The 26,575-nt window shown below is 57.0% G+C and overlaps 2 protein-coding genes across 2 annotated transcripts; both read left to right on the top strand.

Moving 5' to 3' along the window:
- The first annotated feature begins 2,457 nt into the window (after nt 1–2,457).
- On the top strand, nt 2,458–10,230 carry SAXO4 (stabilizer of axonemal microtubules 4). The gene is made up of 13 exons (XM_057506559.1): nt 2,458–2,521; nt 2,995–3,131; nt 3,584–3,701; nt 4,009–4,162; nt 5,056–5,184; nt 5,662–5,725; nt 6,156–6,268; nt 6,635–6,694; nt 6,902–6,988; nt 7,281–7,391; nt 7,474–7,568; nt 9,206–9,370; nt 9,888–10,230. Exons 2-13 carry the CDS (start codon nt 3,026–3,028, stop codon nt 9,955–9,957), a joined length of 1,272 nt encoding a protein of 423 aa, XP_057362542.1. The 5' UTR covers nt 2,458–2,521; nt 2,995–3,025; the 3' UTR covers nt 9,958–10,230.
- Nucleotides 10,231–21,119: 10,889 nt separating this feature from the next.
- LRRC10B (leucine rich repeat containing 10B) lies at nt 21,120–24,410 on the top strand. The gene is made up of 2 exons (XM_036925215.2): nt 21,120–21,408; nt 21,555–24,410. The coding sequence occupies exon 2, from the start codon at nt 22,245–22,247 to the stop codon at nt 23,121–23,123; it is 879 nt and encodes a 292-aa protein (XP_036781110.1). The 5' UTR covers nt 21,120–21,408; nt 21,555–22,244; the 3' UTR covers nt 23,124–24,410.
- Nucleotides 24,411–26,575: the final 2,165 nt, after the last annotated feature.

Genomic DNA, 26,575 nt, shown 5'->3' with positions numbered 1-26,575 from the left:
GGCAGGGCCATGTGGAATTCCTGTTTATAACCTTTGGGTCCAACTCTTTGTCTAGGCCTTTCCCTAACTCTTGGATGGCTCTTAACCATCTGTCCTGCCAATGGGTTTCAGCCCAGGACAAATTCACTATGGATTCATTGAGACCTAAGAAATGACAGTGGAACGTTCTTGGGGTGAAAGGGTTTATACCCAACTTTATTCCCACAGTGGCAGGTCAATCACTAGAATCCTGTCCACTCAGAGCGAGTCTGCGTGCAGCAAGCCCGTCTCTGCCTCTGGGCCTCTCTGCCCCCGCAGCTATCTCAGTCTCTGTCCTTGGCGCTGCCACTACTCCAGCCTCTGCTCTCCTGCAGCCATGTAGCCCTGCAGCTGTGCCACCATGCCACCATGTCACCCAGAGCACTGGGCAGGGCTCTTTACATGGAGTCAATAACAACATATTGCCCACACGTGTGTAGTGAGCTAGCTGACCAGGGCCAGGTGAGAATCCTGGCCATAGGAACCTTCACTTTATCCACCCATCTATGTGTACCAGATACTGTGCTAAGAGCTTTATGTGTGTCACAACCCTCTAGATAGGTCCCACTATTACCCCCATTTTCCAGAAAGGAAACTGAGGCACAGGTAATATGCACCACATCTTATAGTTTAAAGTGGCAGAGTCAGGCCTATGCCATCTGGCTTCAGAGTCTGAGCTCTTGCTTGTAACCACTTTTCTATGTACACTTTAAAGGGGGGCCACTCCTTCCCTCTGCCCTGGGGGAGTCCCCACCTCTGACAGTCTCTCCTGATCTGGGGTTTCATGGGTGGAGCTTACGTGAGCCTCTGACCCTAGACTGGGAGCTCCTTGCTTGAAGGCAGGACAGGGCTATGTGCATTCACTTCTGACCTTGCAGCTTCTGCTCCCTGAGATCCCTGAACAGAATCATTACTCGGGAGGGTGTGGACCTGCCACACCTCCACTTGGCCCTTGTCATCTCTGAGTCCCAGGCCTCTCTGTGGGAGGCAGGCATGGTCACAAGCTCCCTCCCTGGCAGGCCCAGGCATCTTGGGCTGAGTACAGCAAGGGCATCTCCTGGGTGAGGACTGCCCCCTTTCCCCGGGCCTCCCCTTGCTCCACACCTCACCTTCCCCTAAGAGCCAGGATATACTGGAGACTGCTCCTACCCGTTCATGAGAGCTGGAGGTGAAACCTCAGGAAATCTGCAAGCTGATTATTCATCTGAGCCACTGTTAAAAATTAAATGATATAAACTTACAATTTAACACATTATATTAAAAGCAAGAGTAATAAGTACTTAAAGTCCTCATCTCCTCTTCCTACCACTATGTTTTCCTGTCATTGTGCTTTTGTGGCTACTTCTGTCTAGTGAATCTGTATGATGCCAATTCTAGATAGCGGTGAACCACTGACCATGTCTTCCCAAGTCCTTGCTCAGTGACATTGCCTTGGTAGTTTGAAAGCAGCTGGAATGGGAGTATTTACATCACAGAAATCAACAAATGTTACATATCAGGGCTCCCCTACACCCACCCACCCCCTCCCCAGAGATCCAGTTATTAAACATTTACAAGCCTTAAAGCCAAGGGGAGGTGAATGGGCTGTCACAGAAGAAGCAGGCACTGTGGAACTGGCTCACTGGTGGAACTTTGTCCCTGGGCCTCACCTTTCTCATCTGCAAAATAGGCTAAGAGCAGCAGCTTTTAAAAACTGAGCATCAGCTATCCTCCAGGTGCTATATCTGTGCTCTCATGAAGGCTGCCAGCAGCCCTCTGTGAAAATGAGGAAATGGGGCATTAAGAGGAGAGGTCCCACATCAAAGGTGACAGGTCAGATTTGAACCACACTCTTAAGGGCTGTGGTTTTTTGGCCCTGTCATAACAGCACCCCATCCCCTGTGTGGTTTGGGGGATTGTACAAGGTGCTGTATGTGAAAGAGCTTGACACAGATTTGGCTCTAGCAGAGCCCAGTAAACACCACCGAGAGGCTTAAGAATGGGATCTGGACCCACCCACGTTTGACTCTCAACTCTGCTATTTTCTGCTTGTGAGATTTCCAGCCTGTCAAGACACTTTGCTCATCTAAGCCTCATTTTCCCCAAGAAAAGAGGGATAATAATAGCTACCTGGAGGAGCTACCCAGAGGATTGGAGATAAAGGATGTAAAGCGTCTGGTAAGAAGTGGGTACTCAATAAAGGGGAGTGATCGTTGGGATTAGCTTTCATTGCATGTCACTCAGCCAGCAGCTCTGCCCAGCCTTGTTGAGGGAGGCCAGAGTGGAGGAGGCAGGGCCTGGCCTGGGCAGTGGCTGGCCCTGACTCCCAGCCGGGTCAGCCCCTCAAAGAGCTCTGGCCCTAGAAGGGCTTCAGAAGCGTGAGCATGCCGTTGCTAGGCATTGGTTGCTAGGCAATGCACTGTTTCTCCTGGCCTGGCCACCTCCCAGAGGGCCCAGGCTTCTCTGGAGCAGCTCCTGCCTCCTTCAGCCTCTTGCCCGACCTCAGAGCCACTGCGGAGGGCAGGTGAGGGTGGGGCCAGCTGCGGCTGGGCTGGCGCAGAGCCAAATAACTTCTAGCAGGAGGGGGGCAAGGCTGAGGGAGCTGAGGGAGAGACTTGGGGAGTCAAGAATTCCTGGGAGGGAGGTTGTCTGGCTGTTCAGTCCCCAGAGGAGGACGTACGGGGGTTAAGAAAGGAGGCTGAGAAGTCAGGTACCCTGGGTCTGAATCCACCTATTAGGAGCTAATCCTTCATCACTTGGAACCTGCTTCTTGGCTATAAAATGGGGAGGTAATAATAAGGCGTAGGGAAGGGAAATGGGCACTTGTGCCCATAAGTGCTGACAATGGTGGAGAGGGACAGGCGGGGTGGGGGGTTGTGGGGAAGGGGCTGGCTGGGTGGGGTCCGATCACCCCTGTGGTCTCTGCAGCCTGGGCCTAGGGCAGGCTCAGGGCCCTTGAGCTGCTGGACCAATGGGCTCCTTGCACTTCCTTCCTAGGCCCCCCGGGGCCCTGCCCCACAGCATCATAATGGGGAAGCTCCCGCTGGGGGTTGTCTCCCCTTATGTGAAGATGAGTTCAGGGGGCTGCACGGACCCTCTGAATTTCTATGCTACCAGTTACTGCACAGCTTACGGTGAGGGCACCTTTGTGTAGGAGCCACCCCCCAACACAGGGCAGGAGTGGGTTACCCTCCCAATGGGAGAGGAGCAGCTGCTCCGGCCTATCACATATTCAGAGAGCCACCAGCACACTGAACTGATCTGACCCCTGAGACCCCCAAGGACGGTGGGCACACCTGTATTGTCAGGCAGGCTTTGCCCCGCTTTCCCTCCCGTAAATCTATCCTGCGATCCTGCCACACTGACCTTGTGTCCACCCCACTGACTCCGTTTCCTGCTGCCACCATCCCAAAGGGCCAGGCTTTCCCGGCTCCTATCTCCCCCTTGTTCCTGCCCTGGCTCTGTGCCTCCTCCATCACAGGAACCCCTGGGCCCCTCGGGGCGGAGGGGGTGAGGGGAGTGCTGGCCCTGCCTGGGAAGCCCAGCTCGCGGCTGCCCGTCTGCTGACCTGCTTCTCCTCTGGCAGGTCGGGAGGACTTCCGGCCCCGCGTGGGCAGTCACCAAGGCACGGGCTACAGATCAAATTACCGGCCCGTGGTCTCCTACCGAGCCAATCTTGATGCCCTGGACAGCCCAGCCGCGGGGTATGCTCTGAGCAAGCCCTTCTCACCCCTGCCCTGCTGGGCCTTTGCTCTCAGGGCCATTGTTGCTCGTCAGGCCAACCCCAGGCTCTGTGCATGGGGACTCTGAGCCTTGCTTGACCTAGGTCTGGGGTCTGGGGGGACTCAGGGCATGGTGCCCAGCCTGGGGCCCAAAGGCAGGTGGACTCTTGAGGCACCTGTGGGAGGTTTGAGGGAGGTGGGAAATTTCTGGAGACAGGTATTGCTGCCTCCAAGGGACAAAGGCAGGTGGTCTGGGTGGTAATAACTCCTGCTTCTGCCCTACCCGCAGGGAACAAGTCCGCCACAATTTCCAGACTGTGACCAGTCAGAGTTACCGCCCCCTGGAGGTGCCTGATGACAAATATCCGTTGCCCTGGAACATGCACCAGACCAGCTCCGGCTACTCTCGGGAAAAGCCCAGTGCAGCAACTGCCACCAAGGAGGTGCCGGGCCAGGGCCAGGCAGGCGGGCAGTGGCTAGGCTGGGGTGGAGGGAGGCTGAGTGGAGGAGAGGGCGGGGAGCCCTCCAGCAGGGTGGGACTGCACTGCCAAGAACCGGCCAAGGCTGAGAAGACTGGGCACGGAGGAGCCACCGTTGGCTGGCGCCACTCGCTTTGCCACGTTTGTCCTCATTCCCACCGTCACCTCCCCCTCCTGTCGCTACTGCCATCTCCACCATCCCCATCTCTGGCCCCAGCCCCATCCTGTCCCAGCCCCATGATGTCCATCATCCGTCCCATCCACGTCTCCAGGCCCAGACCACCCACACTGCCGTCATCACATTCACTGTTGCCATTGTCTCACTTCTGTCATCTTCATGACCACTGTCCTTAGCGGCAGCAGCAGCAGAATGGATGCTAAGGCATTCATTCATTCATTCATTCACTCAACCAGTATGTTCTGAACATCTCTTCTGTATTTGAAGGTGATCGTGCTGGGGCAAAAGCACAAGGAAGGGCGGGGATGAAGCAGAAATGAAGGAGGGCCAGAAAAGAGACCTTAGACTAAGACTTGAGGGGGGTGTGCTCCTCCAAACACAACGGTGTGAGGGAAGTGTGCGCCCAGTCATGCAGACAGCAAGCGCAGGGACCTGAGGCAGGAGGTCTGCTGGGAGGAGGGCAGCGAGAGGCAGGTGGCTGGAGCCGAGGGATGAGCTGCGGTCCTGTGGGCTGCAATCAGGATGGGAATCAGGGGGCTCTGAGCAGAGGAGGGACATGACAGCACTGTAAAGGGACCCCTGCTGTGCAGACGTTGTGAGGGTCAAGGGCAGAATCTGAGTCACGATGTGACTGCCAGTGCCTCACCTGGAGGGGTGATCAGCCATTCCTTCCTCCCAGGTCAGGAAGGTCCATTTTGACACCCAGGACTATGGGCCCCAGGCCATCACAGGGCTGGAACCCAAGGACTGGCCACCGCACCACCAGCAGCAGGGCAAGGGCTCAGTGGAGTGGGAGAACGCCCGACACGTGAGTAGGCAGCCCCCCAGAGGGCCATGAGCTAGGCTCCTTGAGAGGTGCTGCACTGACTCGTCCAAGGCACTGACTGGCCGTGGGCTCAGGGCACCAAGGAGAACCAGAGGAGTGGCCATTTGGCATTTCCAAGATGGCATCAAAGTGGTCACCCTGGGCTTTCTTATTCATGTCTTAGCACAATCTGCTGAGCTCCACCCCATGCCGATGCCCTGAGCCCCAGGAAGCAGATTGTGAAGGGGGTCCCCGTTTTCACCCCTCATCCTCTTCCTTTCTTTGGGCCCCTCCTGTGCTGGGCCCGGGGACTCTGGAAGCCCTCTGGTCATTAGCAGGAGTCCAGTATGGAATGGGGCTTAGCTGTCATTGCCGTGGGATCTGCTGCACCGGCCCTGCTCCTCAGAACGGGGTGTATGCAGAGCGCCTCCAGGCCCTGGGATGCCTGGGTCCCCCATTGCTCCACCCTCTGTGTTCCAGGGCCCACGCTTCATGACTTCTGAGTATAGCTCCAAATACCTCAAGGAGCCCTCAAACCAACCAGGTAGGCATGTCTCAGAGCTCATGCCTCCCTCCCACCACACCTCCCTATCCCCCACGCCTAGGAGAGACACTGGGGCACCTGGAGCTGGCACAGGACTGAGAAGGCACCAGTGAAAGAAAGGAGGGCATACAGGCAGCTTGGGGAGCTGGGCTGAACTCAGCCCACGGGCCTGCCGAGCCCCAGAGGACAAATGCTTGCTCAGGAGGGCCGCTGAGCTGGGCCTGGCGCCTCTGTCCCTGCAGGCCCGGCTCTGCTCCGCTCTGCCCTGCACTCCGGAGTCCAGATGCCGGGGATCCCGGTGGCTCAGGCTTCCAGATCCTGGGAGCAGCTCCCTCCCTCCACCCCTGCTGGGACTCTTCTGAGCCTCTGCAGGCCCTGGGGGGGCGGGGGGGCTGGTGGCAGGGGCAGCACAGGAGGCTATCTTTGGCAGATCTCCTGCAGAAGAGATCAATTGGCGCCAAGGAGGAGACTGGCTTCACGGAAGAATCTAGCAAGAACCTGACTGTCTTCCAGCCACCCTCCCAGGCCCTCCCTGGGAACCCGGTTAGTCAGGCTGAGCCCCATGAGAATCTCAGGGTGACCAAAGCCCTCCATCTGGGGGTTTCTATCTTTTTTAAATAATCTGAGCTGCAGAAGCCTTTGTTCAAACACGGATGAAGGAACTTGGGTGAAAACTGCTCCTTTGGTCCAATTCACCCAGTTTGTGGATGAGAAGACTGAGGTCCAAAGAGGAGAAGGGGCAGAACCAGTGTCCCTCAGAGCGCAGTCAGAACCCAGGGCTGTGCTGCCCTCCGCTCCTTCCTCCCCACATTCTCCCCTGTCCTCAGTTACCCCATCACACCATCTGTGCTCAGGACAAGGGGGCAGCCGCCTCTTCAGGCTGATGCTCCCCCACCGGCCTCTTTCTAGCCTCTCCTCCCCAGCCGGAGTGTCACCAAGGCCGACTTTCTCCCCATGACCCACCCTCATGTAAGCTGAGCCGGGTCCAAGGGGCGTCTGTGTGCCCAGGCTGGGGTCCCCCTGGGGGTGGTCAGGATGATGCGCTGGAAGACCCAGCCTCTGGTGTCTTGGGTCAAGGGGCGTCTGTGTGCCCAGGCTGGGGTCCTCCTGGGGGTGGTTAGAATGGTGTGCTAGAAGGCCCTGGAAGGCCCAGGCCCTGGTGCCTTGCTGCCTTAGGGGGATGAATTCCTGCCAACGCTGGCCAGGGGCTCCGAGCGCGAGACAGCCTTCAGCCGCACCAATGACAGGACTCTGAACCCCAGAGTGAGTGGCCTTGGGCAGCACTCAGGGGAGGAGGTAGGGGGGTTTCCTAGATGAGGCAGCATCAGACCCTGGCCCTGAGGAATGGGCAGAATTGGGACGTTTGGCCTTCCTACACCGACAGGTAGAGGCTTCGGGGCTCGGGGGGAAGGGGCATGTTTGGAACAGTGAAGTCAGCCTGCCTGCAGGGGAAGAACTAGAGCCCCCCTTCCCTGCCCATACTCAGGGGCAGGTTGGAGCTGCATGTGCGCCTCCCTCTGTCCTGGCTGCCTCCTGGTGGCTCTGTCCCCCACAGGTCAGTATGAGCCCAGAACCCAGCAGCACGAGCCGCCGGCAATTCCAGCCCCTGCAGAGAGCACAGCAGACAAATGTCGCCCCACTTGGCCGGGAGACTGTGGGGAGCAAGGTGAGGTCTGGGGCGCCCAGCCTCCCCCCCAAGTCCCCACCCCCTCCTCACCTGACAGGTCCCCTCTATCCCTCTTGTGCAGGAGCCCACAGGGTTCAGCCTTAACAACCCTAGCTATGTCCCGAGCCCCTATGACCCCGACAAGGATAATCACTACTTGACCACCTACAACCAAGGGTGAGACCCCCTTCCCTGCCCATATCCAGGGTTATGAAGCTGGACCCGTAGGGAGACTGAGATTGGGACAAGTAGTGAGTGCACAGCCTCATGGGAAAAACCAGCACTGATTTAACATGCCTTCTCCCAGAGGCAGACCCTGAGCGAAGGATTTGCGTGCAAGCCCTTTACTGGGGGATATGGGGGAGTGGGAAGTGGGATGGGGAAGGGAAGGCAGCCAATATGGGCTGTGTTATTGTGGATGTGTTATTAAGACACATATCCTGTGGGGAGACTCTGGAATGCTGCAAACACACAATTCAGAATTATCCCTGCCAAGGGCTGAGAGAGCTGGGGTGTTCATACCCTCACACCCTTCAGTCACTGGTTAAGGGCTGTGCCCAGGGGCGGTATTAAATCCCAGTTACCTGCTTCCTTAGGCAAAGCAGGCTCCAACACCCCAAGGGTAGCCTTCTTACACAGATGCAGTGCAGGTCATTGGTGGCCAGGTTGGTGGGCCAGGGAATAAGGGGGTTCAGGGGGGTCTAGGTGGAGCAACAGCATCTGTTAAGACACAACATCTAGTCCAGGGAGGTGGGCTCCATTCTCCTTCAGAAGGTAAGCTCTGTGTAAGTCCTGGGCAAGGAGTGAGTGTCCTGGTCATCAGGAAAGGCCTCCAGGAGGAAGTGGCCCTAGAGCCATGGGGGGCCCCCAGGGCCAGGACTGGGGAGGGCATTGCAGGGGTGGGACAAGGAGGTATCATTCCTGGGAAGAAAGCCTCCCTCAGGGCATCTGCCATCTATGTGTCAGCATGTGTCATCTGTGTCCACACTACCCCCACAACTCTTCGGTCTCCTAAGATGCCCCCTCTTCCTTAGGGCTAACTCCCCCTCTTTTGGATGGGGACCCCGAGGCTCAGAGGGAAGAGGTGGTGCAGGACCCCTGTGTCTGTTTCAGTTTCCCACGGAGGGGGAGGGGGAGGCACAGAGGCTCCCTGGGGGTGTTGGGGGACAGCTGTGTCCCTGCCTGTCGCCGGGCAACGCCCCCTCCTGTGGCTGCAGCAGCCCCTCAGCCCCAGCCATCTCTGCTGGGCCCTTTTCTCACCTGCCTGTAGGTGTTTCCTGAGCTCAGGCCAGGTGTCAGGCACCTGCTCCTCCCTGGTGCGCCCAGAGCCACCAGGGGTTGTACTCTCCAATTTTTCTCATTCTCTCTCTCTGCACCCTCATTTTGTAATCTCAAGGGTGGGGCCCCCATCTTACTCATCTTGGCACCTTAGAACCTGACCCAGTGCTCAGGAAATATTGGCAAGTGGAAGAAAAGTTGAAAGCCTAGAGAGAAATGGATGAGGTGGGGGTCCCCGCCCCAGCCATCCCCCTCAGCCCCTGAGAAGTTCATAGCCCAGGGAGGGAGGCGTCACTTAAACAGTCCTTGACACTCCAAAGTGCTGTCTCGGCATAGGGGCAGAGCCAAGGGAAGGTGCCCCAAGTGGACAGGGCCTTAGGGAGTGCCTGTCAGGGGACAGCATGCCCCAGGGCCAGACGCTGCAGGAACCTGAGGCCGTTTGTGCTCTGCTGGAGCCGGGGCTCGGGCTGGAGAAGGTGGAGGGGCCGCGGAGGAGGGCAGAGGCCGGCTGCCCACCAAGGCCTCCTGTGCTGCAGGTACTTCGAGAACATCCCCAGGGGGCTAGACCGTGAAGGCTGGACTCGACGTGGTGTCCAGCCCCAGAAGCTCGGGGGCTACGCCCTCAAACAGCCAGTCACATGCATGGAAGCCTCCCCCAACCCCACAGACAGCCTGCGGCGCTCGCCCCCCCACGTGGGAAGGTAGCTGGCCTCTGTCCCTTCTCCCGTGCCCTCAGGGGCCAGCCTCATCTAGGCTGCATCTAGACCTTTCCCCAGGCCTCTCCTCCTCCATCTGCCTGAGAGGCCCGTCTCCTCTCTCTGGCCTGTTCATTGCTTCTCCTGCCCACGTGGGCTCCTCCTGCCCCACCCCTCTTTGCCCTCCCTCTGAACAGCTGCCCCCCACGCCACCCCACCGCTGGTGCCCTGGGATTTGGCAAACCTTCCCAGGGGCCCGTAGCCCCACACCTGCTCCCTGCGGGCTGCGTGTAGGGTGGGGACAAAGCTGAGCGGACTGTGGCTCTGCCTTATGCTGACTCCTTTCTGCTAATTCCGTTCCTCAGAAATTACACTTATACCCGTGATGGCTCAGAGTCGGCAGGCAAAGATGTTTGTGGCTTGGCTGCCCTGGCTGAGTGCTGGCCCCCCAGGGAGGGGCAGGCAGAAGAGGGGCAGCCTCCCCATCCTACCGCTCCCTCATCTGTACCCCATCCCAATGCAGAACGCCGCTCTCAGCGGACCCCTTCTACGGAGCCACACCTCCCAGCAGCCGCTTCACCACGCCCAGCTGAGCCTGAGGCCTGGGTAAGGGGCCGGGGCTCCCCGTGGTGGGGTGGCCTCTGTTGTGGGCCAGCCCCACATGCCCACCCTTGGGTGCAGCAAGCCCTGCTTGGAGACCCCAGCCCCTTAGTAGAGGGTGGGAGAGCAGGGACCTCTCAGGGAGTGGGGCAGGTGCACAGAATGATCCCACAGCTCCCCAGGCCTCCTTTGCCGCCCCCACAGGTCTTCCAACAGGACGGGAGCTGGCTGCTCTCCCCCAGTCCCACCGCCTCCCCACTGGGACTCCCCTGGCTACTTGCCTAATGAAATAAAGAGCACTGAAGCAGAGCGCTGTGACTGTTGGGGTGCTGGGAAAAGGACCGGTGAGGGCGAGCGGGGTGCAGGGGTGGGGGAATGGGGCCAGATCGGGAATCGGGGGGGGGGTTGGACTCTCGGTGACACTCTGGAAGGGCACCCCGCCGCTGGAGACTCCCTCTCCTCTCCCGTCGCGAGGACTCTTCGGCCTGTGCTCCTGTGCTGAGCGCTCAGTGAGTGTGGCGCGGGAACCCCCGGGAGTGGGGGGAGAGTGTGCGGGCAGGTGGGACGGGGAGGGGGCAGGGGCGGGAGGGAGGCGGGTGGAGAGGCCTGTTATCAGGTCTATAATGTGGGCCGGGGGTGGGGTGGGGGGAGGGGTTCAGAGCAGGACTTCCGGGGCCCCTCTGGCGCCCGCACCGGGAGGGTTAAAGGAGAGGGCAGGACCGCGGGGCAGCAGGAGTCCCAGAAGTTTCTCTCGACACGTGTTGAGGGGGGTCCACAGTGGGCAGACGCCTGGACACCAGCACCGGGAGGGGCGGGGCTAGTCAACAAGGCTGGAGCCTCAGGGCAGCCCTTCTGTGAGAACTGGAACCAGACACCCCCAGGCAGAGCCCCGCTGTGAGCACAGGTCCTGCAGACCAAACTTTGCGGGAAGAAAGAGGCAGCGTTCCCTCCGGGTGCCGCAGCCTGACCCCGGAGCCCGCAGCCTGCACGCGGGCTGCCTCTCAGTGCCTTCTCTCACCTCCACGGGGATGTGTGTGCAGTTCTATGCTGCGGCCCTGCTAGCACCAGCCCCTTATTTCATAAACGAGGAACCTGGACCCAGGAAGGGTGTACGAGCTGCTGGACGTCACACAGGACAGACAGACGGCAGCAGCCTCAGACGGCAGAGGGGCAGACTCAGGGGCCCATGGGCTGCTCCTCTATCCCCCACCGACCCCCTGCCCCTTAGAGGGTGTCCGGGGAGCAGCTCTGCTGCCCTGGGTCCTGGCTGCACCCCACAGTCTTGAGCGGCAGCCTGGGGGCCGTCCTCGGCCTGGCTGGGGCTCCATGTGGTATGTGGGTGGCTCCAGCTGGCTTCAGCACTGGAGGAGGGAGTAGGGGACACAGAGTCCCTCGGCTGCAAACCCAGCCAGACTCAGGACCCAGCAACAGCCCTATAGGCTGTGGGTGAGGCCTGCTGGTCCGTGGTCCCCAGCATTAGGAGTGAGTCACCAAACCAGAGACTTGCCATCTGCGCCCCAATGTGGCCTGGCCATAGTGAGCGGGGGAGAGGTAGATCAACCAGCCCCTCCCGCCCACAGTCCCCCCGCCAAAGCACACACAAATGCAAGTAAAGATGCATACAGACCCTTGAGGACATGCTCACACATGCAGATGCACAAATGCCAACAAACGCTCATAGACTCAATACCACAACCACACACAAGAACATGCAGAAGCACAAAACCAACGTGTACAAAAACACACGGATCTTCACACAAACACCCAAGATGCTTGTTCATGCAGACTTATGGACACATTGACACACTTAGACATGGACACACAGACACACCAAAACAGACGTACAGAGCCTTACAGAACAGATAGATAAACATACACACCCACGTTTGTGCACATAAGCAGGCACCACCCCATCTCAGGTCACCTCTCCATTGCCTTCTTCCCACTGGTGTCCTTTTACAGCTCAAGTTTCTGCTCACCCTACTTCCATCTGGCTCAACAGGGGATATGGTGTCGGGGACACTGGAGCCTGATTACACCTTCTCTCCATCATCTCCCCCATCCTATTGTCCTGCACCCAGCTTCCAGGTCGTGTGCTCTGGGGCCACCCGACGATGTTTCCTGTGCTGGAGTTGTAGACCCCACCCACGGCGAGTTCACCGAGCAGCACCCTGTGCTCCCCATGGAGGAGGCAGGTTGGCCAGGATGCAGGGGCTGTGAAGGCCGTGCTAAGGAGCCTTTCTCTGTCCCCTACTCGACCATGAGGTTCAATAATGGCACAGACTATGTCTGTCTTCACAGCGGAAACTGCAAAGCCCAGGACAGGGCCTGGCACATTCACATGTGCTCAGTAACTATTGGGTCAGGAGGGAACAACCTCTGCCTGCCAGCTGTGGCACCAGATGCGGGCCTCTGTCACCTGCCCTGGCCCCAGGGCGTCAGTCACCCAGGCTCTGTGCATCTATACGGTGTATCAGCTGAGACCCTGCCGTACGTCCCCACCCCCATTGCCTGGGTGCCATGGCTGTGGCCCCTCAGAACGGCCGCCTTTCTCTCTGCATGTGCCCCTTGCTCTCCCCACACACCAGGCCCAGCCTCTGGCCAACCCCAACCAAGCTCCTCCCTAGTGCCCCGAAAGCCTCCACATTCCAATCTTGATCCCCAGTAGATGCCAAGACCAGGGTTGAGTCAGTGCCTATCCATCAGGAAGGGTGGATACTTTCTGCCCTGTGGCTGCTCAGGTTACTGGAACCCCGCTGAGGGGACAGGCCTTCACCACATCACCCCCGCTCCATGCTTCCAGGTGGGTGTGGGTGCTGACAGTGCGGCTCCATTTTCTGAGGCACTGTCTCCTTGCCCCTGAGACTTGCCAGCCCAGTGCCCTTTCCTCTCCCAGGCCCAGGCAGTCAGCAGAGGGTAGCCGTCCAGGGTGAGCTCCAGAGTCAGACTGCCTGGGTTTAAATCCCAGCTCTCCACCCCCAAGGCTGCCTCCTGCCACCAGCTGAGGAGGCCGCCTCACCGACCTGAGCTGCGGCTAACAGCCCCTGTGGGCTAAATGAGGAGATGTATGCAGTGCTTAGCTCTCAAATGTAGCTACCTTGATGCTGAAGGAGAGGGAACAGTCCCAGGTAGGTATGGGAGCCTTCTGTCTGGGAGAGCATGGTGCATGATTCACCTGTACCGCCTTCCCTGGAGGTTCTAGGCTGTCCCTTCAGGGGGCCAGGCCCCATCCTGTCTCTGAGGCCAAGCTCAGCTGGCCCCTCCTGGAGGCTGCCCGCCTCTCCTCTCACTTGGAAACCAGGCTTGGTGTTGAAGCAGGTCACTCCTTCCATCAGATGCCTGTTGTGGCTGCTACCAGAAGCTTCCTGCCCCTCCCCACAGATATTTCAGAAACATTCTGAGGTATACAGTGAGGATGATTAACCTTTATTAAGCTCCCACAGCCTGCTGGGTGCTGGGAATATTCTGTGGGCCATCGTCTTTTCAGCAAGAACACAGAGGAGCCCCCCCCTCTGGGGGAAGTCCGGGGATGCAGGCGGATGCTGTGCAGACGGCACTGCTGTGGGGGTGTGGAGCCCCAAGGGCTGATGGGACAGCAAGATCAGGACAGATGCTGGGTGCCACGCAACCGGGCCCCACTTCTGACGCATGTGGACATGTGTGAGGCTGCTGCCCGTCATGACATTGTGGCAACTGATGTTGACAGGTAACAGCTGGCCTGGGTCATGTGGTGACACCCACAGCTACCAGCTCATGGGCTTGACAGATGGCCAGCTGGGAAAAGGCATCTGTCCTTGGGAACTGGAGGCCCAGCGGGTAGCAGGAAGGTCTGTGTGAGGAGCTGCGGGATGGTGGGTATGCTACAACGCAGACAGGCGGAGGGCCTGAAACTCGGAACCCGATTCCTAATTTCCTCCCTGACCATCTGAAGGGCCACCCATTCTTGAGGATATGTTCCCCCAAACAGCCAAATACGCAAGGACAGAGAAGGAATCAGACCCAGGAAAGCCCCGACCTGGGGGCAGGAGGCTGGCATTGAAAAACGTGGGCCAACTTATTCCCGAATATGTATGAGGCATTTGGTCATGTGGAGACTCCTGGGTATCACAGTGGAGGCCCTGGGGTGGTGGAGACCCTGGGGTGGTGGGGCCATGGCTGCCCCACTGTGATCACATGGCTCCCATCACCATGTAGGTTGAAGTCTGACCATGTCGGGTAGCAGTCAGACGGGTCTGCAAGCAACAGAAACCAACTTTGGCTAATTGAGGCAGAAGAGGAATTTATTAAAAAGATTTTGGAACTCACCGGGTCTTCAGATAGACCTGAGAATAAAGCTTAGAGGCTACCCAGCCAAGAACTGTGGACTGGGCCCCCTGAGACAGCCTGCTCTCCCTGCCACCAACTGCTGGGCACTGGTACCACACCTCCTGCCACCACCTCCACCCGTCCTCCATCCTCTGGAGGGGTTCTGCTCCGTCCCTTGGCTCTGTACCTCTCATTTCCGATTCAAAATCAGGGGTGGGGACTTCTGATGCGTGGCTCCCAGGTCACATGTCTGCACCCCATTTGCAAAGGAAGCTGGGAAAGTTCCCAGCACTTTCAGCTTCCCCGTTGGCCATGTGGGTTCTGCAACATAGGGGGATGCTGGGAGGCCCAAAGGATTCAAATGCCCTCCACACGTGGGTTCCCATTGAGAAGAAGAGAATAAGCATGTGTGGAGTGCCTCCTGGGAGCTGCGTGCCTTACATACCTGGCAGGGATGCTGCTGGCCCTTATGGAAACTTTGTGAGACATGGGAAAGATGTCCTTCCTCGACCGCCTTCATAGTGTACCAGTCTGAGGTCCCAATGCAAGCAGGGTCCCCTTAGATGTGGTTCCACTGTGCACTGTACCACCTGCTCAGCCGGGCACACAGAGGGTGTGGATTTCACAGGCACACACAGGGAGCTCAGAAATGGACCTTGGTTGGTCTGTCTGTAACTGACCTTAGCAAAGACATCCATCTGGCTGCTTCCAGTGCTACTCAGTGTCCTTTGGATTTGAACTGTCCATTCAGGACTCCAAGCCAATCAGGTCAAGAATTCTGCCCCTCCTCCCTTTCCTCCTTCCAGGACGGTGTGTATATTTATGGAGCTTGCTCTTTGGCGAGAGGCATCGTTCTGTATTGACTCCCCCGGGGATGTGTGATCTCTGTGGGTTGGGTCATCTATACTCGCATGTGCCTGGAAGCCACTGTGACTCTCTGACCTCTGGTTGCCAGGTCACACAATCAGTTCTTCAGCTGCTTTACGTGGACCACACAGGCAGCCCCTCCAGGTCCATCAGCTGGCTCTCAGCATGCCAAATCCATCTTGGAGGTGCAGAAATTTCTGGATGCTCACCCTCCTAACACAGGGGTGTGTAAAGGATTCAGGCCACACCCAGTACGAGAATTGCAGGTCCTGCCTGCACTGCTAGCCCCCAGATGTACCAGGGACATTTTCGCACCACCCTCGGGCTAAGCCCGGGGTGGGTGTGGCTCCTCGGTGAGGGCCACGCTCACCAGTCGGGACGCTGCTCTGCCCCCTTTGCTCCCACCTACCAGTTGAGCTTTTATCTCCTTTCGGCATCTTGGTCTGTGATGACGCGATCTTTCCCACTCCAGGGCTCAAAGCATCAGCTTCCTGCTCTCCAAGTTCAAAGCTAAGCCTTTAGACCTACAAAAAAGATTTCTCTCTCAAAACCTTGGTTCTTGCCGGGCAGTAGTCTGAGCTCCGGGTTTCAAGGCCTCTTTTGCAACTCAAGCCAAGGATTTGACTCTTTGTTCTGAGTGTCCCTTGGAGAGTGGGTAGCTTAGCGGCTGGATGGAGAGGAATGGATATGAAGAGACTGACTGCAGTGGAATATCAGTGTCTGCGAATGATAATACCCAGCGCCCATATTAGCTCACTGATGCTTCATGCTGCTTCAAGGAGGGCATGGTTGTGCCCATTCCAGGGCTGGGACCAGGGTGAGGTGAACAGGGCATTTTCCTAGACACAAAATTAAAGTAAGTGCCAAAAAACTCTGTGACAGAGATAAATAATAGTTTAATGTGAGCATTTAAAATATCAAAATTAATGCAAAAAAATCCACAATGAACAAAGTATCAACACTTTAAGAGAAGACAGGGTCAGTACTACTGATTTTTCCTTTTGCCTCAGGCCCCAATATTGGCTATGGCTTGGGAGAGAAGATGCAGAAAGGGTCATCACAGCACTGGCACTGGTCCTGTCTTTATTTTTAAATTTAATATTTTGTTCATCATAGATGTTTTGCATTAATTTTACATTTTAAAACAAATTGTGATGAACTATTATTTATTTCAATTACTGAGTTTTTTGCCCCCCTCTCTTAAATTTTGCGCCCTAGATTGTGCCTGGCCTTGCTTGCTTCACCCTAGCCCTGGGCTCATTTTCCAGATGTGAACATTTCAGAAAGGATGAGTAGCTCAAGTGGAACAGATGGCCTCGGGGAGCACATGGGAGAGAGGCCTCTGCTCAGTCACTCAACACGTATTCATTGGACAGGTATGATTCAACAGGTGCTGGGCTGAGTACTGTGGGACGTCAGTGAGCAAGGTCCCTATCCCCATGGAGCTTCGATCTTAGTACAGGGGAACCAGACTTCAATCAAATCATTCATAGTTAACCATCTATTTCATCATGACTGGCATATGTACTCTGAAGGCGAAATGTGGGGCTCAAGAATCTCTAACATGGGGTCTTGATGTGCTCTAGAGGATCCTGGAAGTGTTCTCTGAGAGAGACAGGCTTGAGCTGACATCTTAAGGACGAGTAATGTGAGCCAAGTAGAGTGGGAAGAGGGGTGACCGCCGTGCGTAAAGGTCCTGGGGTGGAAAGAAACTGGCTTGGTGGAGAAATGGAGAGGAAGTATTTTAGTCAGTCCAGGTTGCTTCTGTAAAAAGCAGCCCTTAAGTTTAATGGCTAAACATATTTAAAAATGTGTTTCTCATTTGTTTCACAGTCAAATGTGGATCAAGTAGCTCATCTTCAAGTGGTGACTCGGGGATCCAGTTTCCTTTCCACCTTTAACACTAGAAAATAAAAGAGTGGAAGATCGTGCGTGGATGTGGCATGTATCACTTCTGTCATCCACCGCTCCAGTGCTCAATCCGGGGCCACACCCCTGTGGCCTGAGGAAATTAGTTTTGCTGAGTGCAGAGGTTGTGACCCTCAGCAGCCCCTGCCACAGGGAGGGGGACCAGGCCAGGCAATTCCTTGGTGGTCATGATGGGGACTTGGGTCCATAGTCTCAGAGCAGAAGATTCAACTTGCACATGACCACAGATTTAGGAAGGTAGCTGCTATGACTCCTGTGGCCTCCTCTGGGAGAAAGGCGCCATCATGCCCAGAACCTATTTTGTAACATGAGGCCTAATAGAACCTGTTAGTGGGTCAGGTATCTAGCCACAGCTTGGAGGAGTAACCCTGGGCACAAGTCGGCTTCACTCCCTTGGCCTCTGTTGCACCAGCTCTGGTGTCCCTAGGAGGCGGGGGAGAACTCTCAGCTTTCAACGAAGCAGGCAGGTTGCTCTCAGAGCCCAAGTTCCAGGGGAATGTGATCATCAGGGCATGTCTGAGCCCCAGTTTCCAGGGGGTCTGGGGAGCAGCCTCATGGCTAGCCTCATGAGTTTGGCTCTCTGGTGAAGGTCTCTGTGCTGACAGTGGGCCAGGGACTGCCTGGAATTTGCTAACAGGCAAACCCCAAGCCCATATCACAGCCCTAGGGTGCCCTGGACATGGCAGCCTCTTTGCTTTGCCCTTCTGAACCTGTCAACCTGTCCTGAGGTTCCTAGGCCTGCCCCACGGGTGCTAGGATGCCCCAGTTGGGCAAACACACTGAGAGCCCTGGAGCCTGGGATCAAAATCTCCAAGGAGGTCAGTCCTAGAAATCTTCTTGCTGTTTGCAGGACATGGGCAAGCATCTGGGCACCCTGGGTGGTTTCTCCAATTTCTCCCAGCCGAAAGAGGCTCTGAGACATAGTAGGAAAGCCCAGGCTTTGCAATAAGACGAACTCTCTTTGCCCCTCACCAGCTGCGTGAACTTGATCAAGCTACTTCTCTGAATATGTTTCCTCATCTGCAAAGCAGGGGGACTTAGTAACTGCCTGGGAAAGCTGTGGTAAAGGTGCATTAGATCGTCTATAACCTTTCCGGGTCTGCCCCCTCCTCATTTTCTCCTTCTGACCTCATCTGCTGCCGTGCTCCCCGTCTCCCAGGGCTACCTGCTGCTCCACACACCCAGGCCTGCTGCCGCCTCAAGGTCTTGGCACTGCCCTCCCCTATGCCCAGAACTCATTTCCCCCTGGAAATCTGTCTGTGTGGCTTGTTCCCTCTCCTCTTTGCCATCTTTGCTCAAAGGCCATCCTCTCCATGAGGCTTTGTGGCCATTCTAAGCGGAGTCCCCAGGCCCCCTTCTCTCTCTTCCTTGCTTTATTTCCTCCATAGCCTGATCATTGCCTGACATACTGCACAATGCATTATGTTGATTATCTCTACTCATGGGAATATGAATTCCACAAAGGCAGGTGTTTTTATCTATTACATTCACATGCACGGTACTCCCCAGTGCCTAAGCATACAAGTAGTAGGGGCTTAATGTTTGTTGAATGAATACCTGAATGAAGGCAATGACTCAAGTTCTGGGGGCTGCAGGTAAGGAGAGTGGGCCATGGCATGAAGGACATCATCACTTTCTTTTTATACCAATGAGAGAGTTGGACTAGACCCCCCAGGAGACCAAGAACCCATGGGAATTGTACCCCTCACTGGGTGAGTTCCTGCCTCTATGCACTTTTTTCTAGGATGAGGTTCCCTAGTATTTTGCAGACATTTAACAGAGCCTGTGATCTCCCAGAGGAGCTAAGCACCCTCCCTGCCCTAACGTTTTGTGGTGGGCTCCAATAGGCTCAAACCCTCGCTTTCTAAGAACTATGATGCAAACATTCCATGATCTTATTCAAGGCCAGCAGCCACAGTGGTCCTGCCCCAAAGAGGGCACAGGAATAAGAGGGGGCCTTGGTGGGTTTCTTCCTTTTCTTTAAAAGAACATGGATAGAAAACAAGTATGACAAGATGTGAACAATTGTCAATGCTGAATTCTGGGCTCAGGGGTGTTTATCACAGAGAGTTTGTACTTTTCTGAATTTCAAAATTTTTCTTTAAAAAATACAGATTTGGAGGTGGGCTGGACAGTTATAACTCATGGTTAGGGATGAAGAGGCGGGGTCTCAGGGCCTGCGAGACCTGTGCTTTGGGCATTTTTCCTGTGTGTATGGGCAGAGGCAATGACTGGAGTCTGGGCCCATTCCTGGAGCTGCTGGAGCCCCCTCTGCTCCCCTGCTCCCCCTTCCCAGGTCTCAGTTTCCTGCCTTCCTGGAGATTGGAGAAAGGCTGAGAGGCTCCGTGCTGGGGATGAAGCTAATTCATTACTGACGCCTCAACAAGGACTGGGCACCCGCAGTGCCAGTGTGATTCATCAACATGATTGCCCGCTGCCAGCCTGCGTGGGCCTGGAATGCCAGCACATTTTACCTTTACCCACTGAGCAGGGCCTGGTGGGAGGTGAAGGTACATGATCTACAGAGAGCAAGAAAAAACACCTCAGAAAGAAGAGGGCTAGTCGCCCGTGTCCTTGGGTCCAGGAAGCTCTGCTAGGCTGGTGTATGAGTTGCAGGGACTCATGAGGCCCCTGCCCCTGCTGGCAGAGCCCCAGAGGGCTGCCTGATGATGGAGTGCCAGCTTTGAGCATGTGTGGAGGGGGCTGGCTGGGCTTCCTCCTCCACAGTGAATGTTCCCTTGGGGAAACTGCTTGTGATACTCTTTCCATCTGCCTGGCTGGGTTTTCCTGAGCTTTCTAGTCTCTGAGGTATCACCTCTACCAAGAAGTTCTCCCAAATGAGTAGAAGGGAGAGAGCTGGATTGGCTCCTACATAGGAGCTTGGAACCCCTCTGGCTGGGGCTCAGAATCCTTCTACACCTTTCGTCTGGAGCCTGGGCTCCACCTATTCTTTGCCTGAGGCCCCTACCTAGCCTGGAGTCTCGTCTTCATCTTGTCAGTCTCACTCCCAGGACAGGGTCCCATGGCTGGTTCCTGGCTCAGAGCAATACCTGCCTCTGGGTCCCCATCACCTGTTTACCCCATGACACTCCTTGCCTGATTACAACTGCTGTTGCTCTGCCCTTTCATACCTTTGCCCCAAAAATACATATTGAGTATCTGAGCAAAAGAAGCCAGGAGCCAGAAAAGTAGGCACTAAATAATCTCATTTATATGAAATTCAGGAACAGGCAAAACAGATCCATGATGATAGAGGTCATGATCCTGGTTGCCTCTGCAAGGTGGGGATTGACTGGAAGGGGCACAAGGGAACCTTCTGAGTAAAGGAAACATTATGTGGGTGTTTACGTTTGTCAAAATTCATCTAACTGTACACGTACAATCTATGCATTTCACAGTATGTAAAGTTTGCCTCCATTTAAAAAAACGTTAAAAATTTTCATTGAACGTTTACTATATGCCAGACCCTGTCCCAGCGAGGAAGGAGACTAACTTGCCTGCCCTGTGGAGCTTACGTCATAGGGGATATCGCCATCATGTTGCAGCTGCTGGTTTCAGCCCTTGGGGGGGCCTTCCTCCCTGCCTGAGTGGGGCCGGGAGTGTGGGGGGCAGAGGGCTGGCTGCTGCCCAGAGGTCTGTCTGTACAGCCAGTTACGTGGTCACACAGCTACTTTCAAGGGAAAGCACCACGGAAAAGGCATTGAGTCCGCAGACCCAGCTGCCTGGCTGTAATCCTACTCACTGTGTAACCTTAAGCAAGTTGCCTAATCGCTCCGGGGTTACTTCCCTCATCTTTGATGTGGTATTAATAATGCTTACTTGAAAGTTTTAGCCTTAGAGTTAGTGACTGCGTTGTGAGGGAATTCATTGCGAGAGGTGGCGTCATCATCATTTCTATTTATTGGCGGGGTACGGTTAAGGGCAGACTGCCTGGGTTCAAATACCAGCTACTCACAACCAGGTGACGTTGGGCAAGTCACCCAGCTCAAGTCAAACCTCTCAGAGCCTAAGTTTCTCCCCCTTTAAGACTGGGGTAACGACGGTTACCTACCTCATAGGCGTGTTGCAAGGATTCAGTGCCACGCTGTCAGCAGAGTTCTGGGCACGTGGCAGGAGCACAATAAATGGGAGCGAGTGTTTCTGCCAGGAGTCTGGCAGGACTCTGAATGGGAGCGGAGAAGGCGGCGGCGCCAGCCTGTTTGTGGGAGCATGCGCAGGAGGAGTTACACGATGGGAGCGGGCGTTGGCGGAGCTCAAAGGCGGCTCACTTGCCCACTCTTCTGTCCACGGCAGCTACGCGAGACCTTGAGCGCAGCTGGGGAGACATGGCAGGAGATAGGGGCGTGAGTGCATTAACGGGGGATTTGTTTGGGCAATGGGGGTATCCGGGGCGGGGAGAGGGACGGAGCCAACCCCTGGGTCCCTGCAAATCCTCTAATACCCTGGAAAGGACCAGAAAGTAATACCGTTCCGAGTTACTATCCTAAAGTGACCCCCGCAGGGAGACTGGCAAGCCTCTGGGCCTGAATAGCTGGCAGTGATCTTGCTCTTCAGTTCCTCCTCGAAAGCCGCAGTCCAGAGCTCTGGGTCCCACTCCAGCGTTTCCTCGATCCTTGGGTCCTTCCGGGACATGCCTCTCTGGACGCGCACAACCCCACAACAAACAGTTTGCTGTGTCTGGAGGTGTAGACAGTATCGGACGTCGGGGCTGTGTTGGCATAGTGCCAGGCTTGCGGGGCGTCGACCTTGGGTTCCCTTGGCGAGCGCTGGCTCCCGGAAGCGCCGACGGGGGTCGGGCCCGGGTGCCAGGACCAGGCTCTGGTGGCACCTTGGCCCCGCCCCACCCCGCCCTCCCTCCGTCTCATTGGCAGCCGCACGCGCGTCGGGGGTTGCCAGGGCGACGGGTCGCTGAGCTGAGAGTCAGCGCGAACCTAAGCCAGTCGGCCTCCGGCGGAGGGAGCGGGGGAGGCCCGAGGGCGGGCGGCGGAGAACGGCGCGCTGCGGCGGGGCTCCAAGCGGGCGCCTCCTCCCGGCCCTGCACGGCCCCCCTCCCGGCGCAGGGGCAGGCCGGGGCGGGGGGCCCCGGAGTCGGCACGGCCTCGGCCCCGTCGGGGAGGCTGCGGGGCGCAGAGATGTCTGACCGCGTCGGCGGCGCCGGCCCCGGCCGGGGCCCGTGACCATGGGCATCGCCGAGTCCACGCCGGACGAGCTGCCGTCGGACGCGGAGGAGCAGCTGCGCGGCGGCGAGCAGCAGCTGGAGCTGAGCGGGAGGCGGCTGCGGCGGCTGCCCAGCGCCGTGTGCGCGCTGAGCCGCCTGCAGAAGCTGTACGTGAGCGGCACCGGGCTGCGCGAGCTGCCGGAGGAGATCGAGGAGCTGCGCGAGCTGCGCATCCTGGCTCTGGACTTCAACAAACTCGAACGCTTGCCTGACGGCCTGTGTCGCCTGCCGCGCCTCACGCGCCTCTACCTTGGTGGCAACCGACTGCTGGCTCTGCCCGCCGAGTTCGCGCAGCTGCAGAGCCTGCGCTGCCTTTGGATCGAGGGCAACTTCCTGCGGCGCTTCCCGCGGCCGCTGCTGCGCCTAGTGGCGCTGCAGTCCTTGCAGATGGGCGACAATCGGCTGCGCGCGCTGCCCGCCGAGCTGCCGCGCATGACGGGCCTGCGCGGCCTCTGGCTCTACGGCAACCGCTTCGAGGAGTTTCCCCCCGCGCTGCTGCGCATGGGCCGCCTGCACATCCTCGACCTTGACCGCAACCGCCTGGGCGGCTTCCCCGACCTGCACCCTCTTCGCGCCCTGCGCGTCTTCTCCTACGATCACAACCCGGTCACTGGGCCACCGCGCGTCGCGGACACCGTCTTCCTCGTGGGCGAGGGCGCAGTCGAACGCATGGCCGAGCGCGACGAGCCCACGCCTCGGCCGCGGCCTCGGTGCCCAGCGCGGGCCTTCGACGACGAGGAGGAGGAAGACCTGCTCATAGGGGGCGGGGTCTCCCGGGCTCTGGGCCCCCCCGAGGGCAGCCTCCGAGCCCTGGAAGCCGCTCCAGGACTGGGCACCTGAGCCTGTGCTCTGGGTGATGGACTTCCGCCACTCTGGGAGGAGGGGCTCTGGGAAGGTCTGTGGGAGCTGTGGGCTCCTACTTGGGGCAGCAGAGAGGCTTCTTTGAGTGATCTGTGGGGGACAGGCAGGCCCGGGGACTGTCTTCAGATATTCCAGGGTAGTAAGATGACTGCCTCCTGGCTGATCTCTGGGCAGTTCTAAGACCAAGAAGTCTCCGCTCCCTCCAGTCCCCTTACAGGTCCAACTAGTCTCTGACAGAGTCACTGACAACACTGTAGAGGTGTCAGCTTCCTCCCAGCACCAGGGTCACCGCTGTCTGTGGAATCATCACCTCTGGCTGGGTCTGGGTGACCACCAGCCTCCTTCCTCCTGGACTTTGGAACTCCTGGACCCACCCTTTCTGGTGCAGGAGCCACTACCTCTGGGTGGACTGCATGCCTTTGTGAGGCAGAAGTGCGCTTGGGGGAGGGCCTGGGCCAGGAGCAGGGGCTTGAAGTTGGGGCTGGTGCCCAGGACAGGAATGGGAAACTGGGATTGGGGCCCTAACACCACAGTTGCTCTTGCCCCTCCACCGGGGCTCATCGTACATACCTCCCTTCCCATGCCCCCTAAAATTTGTATGGGGAAGGGAGGCTCAGAAGGCAGGGTCTCCACCCCCGCCTTTTATTCTCTTCTGCTCTCCCAGCTTGTGCCTGGAATCTTGCTGGGAGCAGAGAGCTCTTCCTCCCTTCTCCACAGCCTGAGCCTTCCAGCTGTCAAGTTGAAAAGAAGCCACTGTGCCTCTAGGGCCTCCTGCACAGAAGAGAGAGGCTCTCTGCTCTGGGAGCCTGCTCCAGAGCCTCTCCCGCTGCCTGTACTCTCCATTCCCTTAAATGGGCACAGTCAGTGTGGCTGGCACGGCATGGGGCATGGGACGAGCACTGTGTGCCTCCGCTCGTCACCAGGGACAGCCTCAAGGGGCTGAGGAGTGGGGCCTCACTGTGCAATTCCCAGGGCCAGATCTTTCCCACTCAAGCAATAATGGGAGGACGGGGCCAGGGCTGGGGACACTCAGGGACACTGTCAGGGGCAGCAGCCCCACATGGTAGTGTTTTCTTTAGGGAGAAAAAAACTGGCTGTAAACATAAATTATATTTCTTGGAGAAAGAATGTGCGTTTCCCACATGCCTGTTTATTTATAAGTACTGGAAGTACCAGGTCCCATCGCTGCAGGGAACCTGGCTCCCTGTGGCACTGCCCTCTGTCCATGTGCCCCAGCTCTGCGTCAGGCTGTCCCCAGCCAACTGTTACGTCCTGTCTGGGGAACAAGTGCCTGTCCTTGGTCACAGATGGCTTTGACTACTCACAGCTGGTTTCTGTCTTGCTGTAGCTTTTACTCTGCCTGCTAGGCTCCCCCCACCCCCAACCCATACACCCCTTCCTCAGTCTTCTCCAGCTTAATTCCCAGGTTGCTGACTCTTAAAATGACTTTGAATCTCCCTCAAGCTGGGCTGACCTCTATTCTTTCACTATACTGGCCCCCTCCTCCCGCTCTGTGCCCCTATTCTTCCTTCCTTCCATGTCACTCACTCCATTTCCTCTTTCACTGTCTCTTTCTCTCTTAGTTTCTTTTTTACTCAGCCATGGTATTACTTTCTCCTCTTATTGTTCAGAGAAAAAAAATTTAAAGATTTTTTTAAAAAGGAAGAAAATTATAAAACCTCAAGCATCCATCACCATGGCTACTGGGCTGATGTCATACAAGGCTCCAAGGTCAGGCACAGTCCGGCAGCTCTGTTGGCCCCTGAGCTGGGCCTGAGTTAGGAGGAGGCTGGGTGGATCTGGGGCCGTCAGTCAGCTTGCAAGTGAGAGAAAGCCTTGAATAGACAGAAAGAACTGTTGGGTAGGGAACATGGGAGGCTGCCTCCATCTCCAGGAGGAAGAGGCGTCTGGGGCTTGGCTGCAGATCTGATCCCTCCCAGGGCTCCTCAGGTGCCCGTGCTCACCCTTGTTGAGGCTCCATCAGGGCCAGTGGGCCTTCCTGGGGTCTGGAAACTTGGAGGAAGGAATATGAGATCTAATATTACTCAGGTAGGATAGGAGCTGCAGTTGACCAGACACTGTCCTCTGACCTGTGATTCATATCATGGCACAGGGGAAATAGCTCTGGGCCTGGGATCAGAAGGCATGGGTTCCAGTCCTAGTTCTGTTATTGACTGAGTGACTTTGAGCAAGTCCTGCCCACCCCCCGCATCCCCACCCTGGCCTCAGTTTCTCCATCTCACACAAGGAATTGGGTTTATTTAGATCTGATGGTACATTTCAGTCTTGCACACAACCTGGGGTTTGTCTACCTTCCCTCTGTGCAAATCTTAAGACAGGGAGGTTAGGGGGCAGGCGGAGCCACAGTCACCCTGGAATAACTGCTGGCACTAGGAGCTCAGATTCCCTGCCTGTCTCTGGTCTGTCTCCCTGTACCTCTTCCCCTGCTGCACTTGCTTGGGAACTCTAGGTGGGGGCAAAGGCCTGCGATGAGTCCCCCAAGGCCATCCCAGAGCACACAGGGCCCTGCCTTTTGCTGTCAAAATGGCATCTTTCTCCATGGTTGCTCACCAGACAAGCAGGGCTGCAGAGGCTGCTTTTCCCCGGGGAGAGAGAAGAGAAATTTGTCAAGGCCTGGTCTCTGGCTTTGCTACTCACCCCACCATCAGGAGCCAGTTCCTCCTGGGAAGCTAAAGTTTGGTTAAAGCAGGTGTTAATGCCAGGCTTGAGAGCACTATTGAGGGTCTCTGCCTCCACGCAGAGAGGGGGACACCAGGGTAAGAAGGGGGCTGTTGCTAGGGACAACTGGGTGTCGGCTCCCCTTGGTGATGGAGATAGTACAGCATGGGGAGTCCTAGCCTGCCCCCTCCTAACACCTGTGACTCCTCAATGGGCCTTGGGGGAACAGGGAGAAGGGGAGATAAATTTTGGAGGGGCACTTGTGACAATGAACCACTTGCCATGTCTCTATTCCCCCCACGTTATCCTCAGGGCAGTCAGCAGTGGGAAGGCCACTGAGTCTGGGGAAACAGGGCAGGAAAGCTCTGGAATAGCTGTTTGTGCCAGGGATGCAGGGCACGGCCAAGAAAGTCAGTGATCAGAGCAGGAAGGAAGGCAGGCAGTGGGGACTGTGAGAACAAATGAGCAGAGGCGATGGCAGGGCAAGGGACAGGCGCAGGGAAGACACTTGCCCATAAATGGGTCTTAGGCCTCCTAACCCGTGTTGGATCCGCACCATGGGAGATCCCCTCCATCCTGTGCTGGCAGTCAGGTCTAGATGCGGAATGGGTGGGAACTGTAGCCTGCTTTTCCTGCCCTCTGGGGACTCCTGGCTGGCAGAGCAGCAGAGATGAGGGTGGCATTGGGAGCTGGGTCCTTTCCTAGTTTTGTTACTGCCATTCCCCTCTTCCTGCCCACCCTCAGGACTTGGG

The sequence above is a fragment of the Manis pentadactyla genome, chromosome 9 (genome assembly GCF_030020395.1).
Source record: "Manis pentadactyla isolate mManPen7 chromosome 9, mManPen7.hap1, whole genome shotgun sequence".
Classification (NCBI taxonomy): domain Eukaryota; kingdom Metazoa; phylum Chordata; class Mammalia; order Pholidota; family Manidae; genus Manis; species Manis pentadactyla.
The sequence above is the reverse complement of the archived record's forward strand: the minus strand, read 5'-3'. Positions and strand labels throughout refer to the sequence as shown.

Coding starts and splice junctions, on each gene's coding strand:
- LRRC10B (XM_036925215.2), top strand. CDS start 22,245: ATGGGCATCGCCGAGTCCACGCCGGACGAGCTGCCGTCGGACGCGGAG.
- SAXO4 (XM_057506559.1), top strand. CDS start 3,026: ATGGGGAAGCTCCCGCTGGGGGTTGTCTCCCCTTATGTGAAGATGAGT. Junction 6,269..6,634: donor AGGCCCTCCCTGGGAACCCG/GTTAGTCAGGCT, acceptor GCCTCTTTCTAG/CCTCTCCTCCCCAGCCGGAG. Junction 6,989..7,280: donor ACAGGACTCTGAACCCCAGA/GTGAGTGGCCTT, acceptor TGTCCCCCACAG/GTCAGTATGAGCCCAGAACC.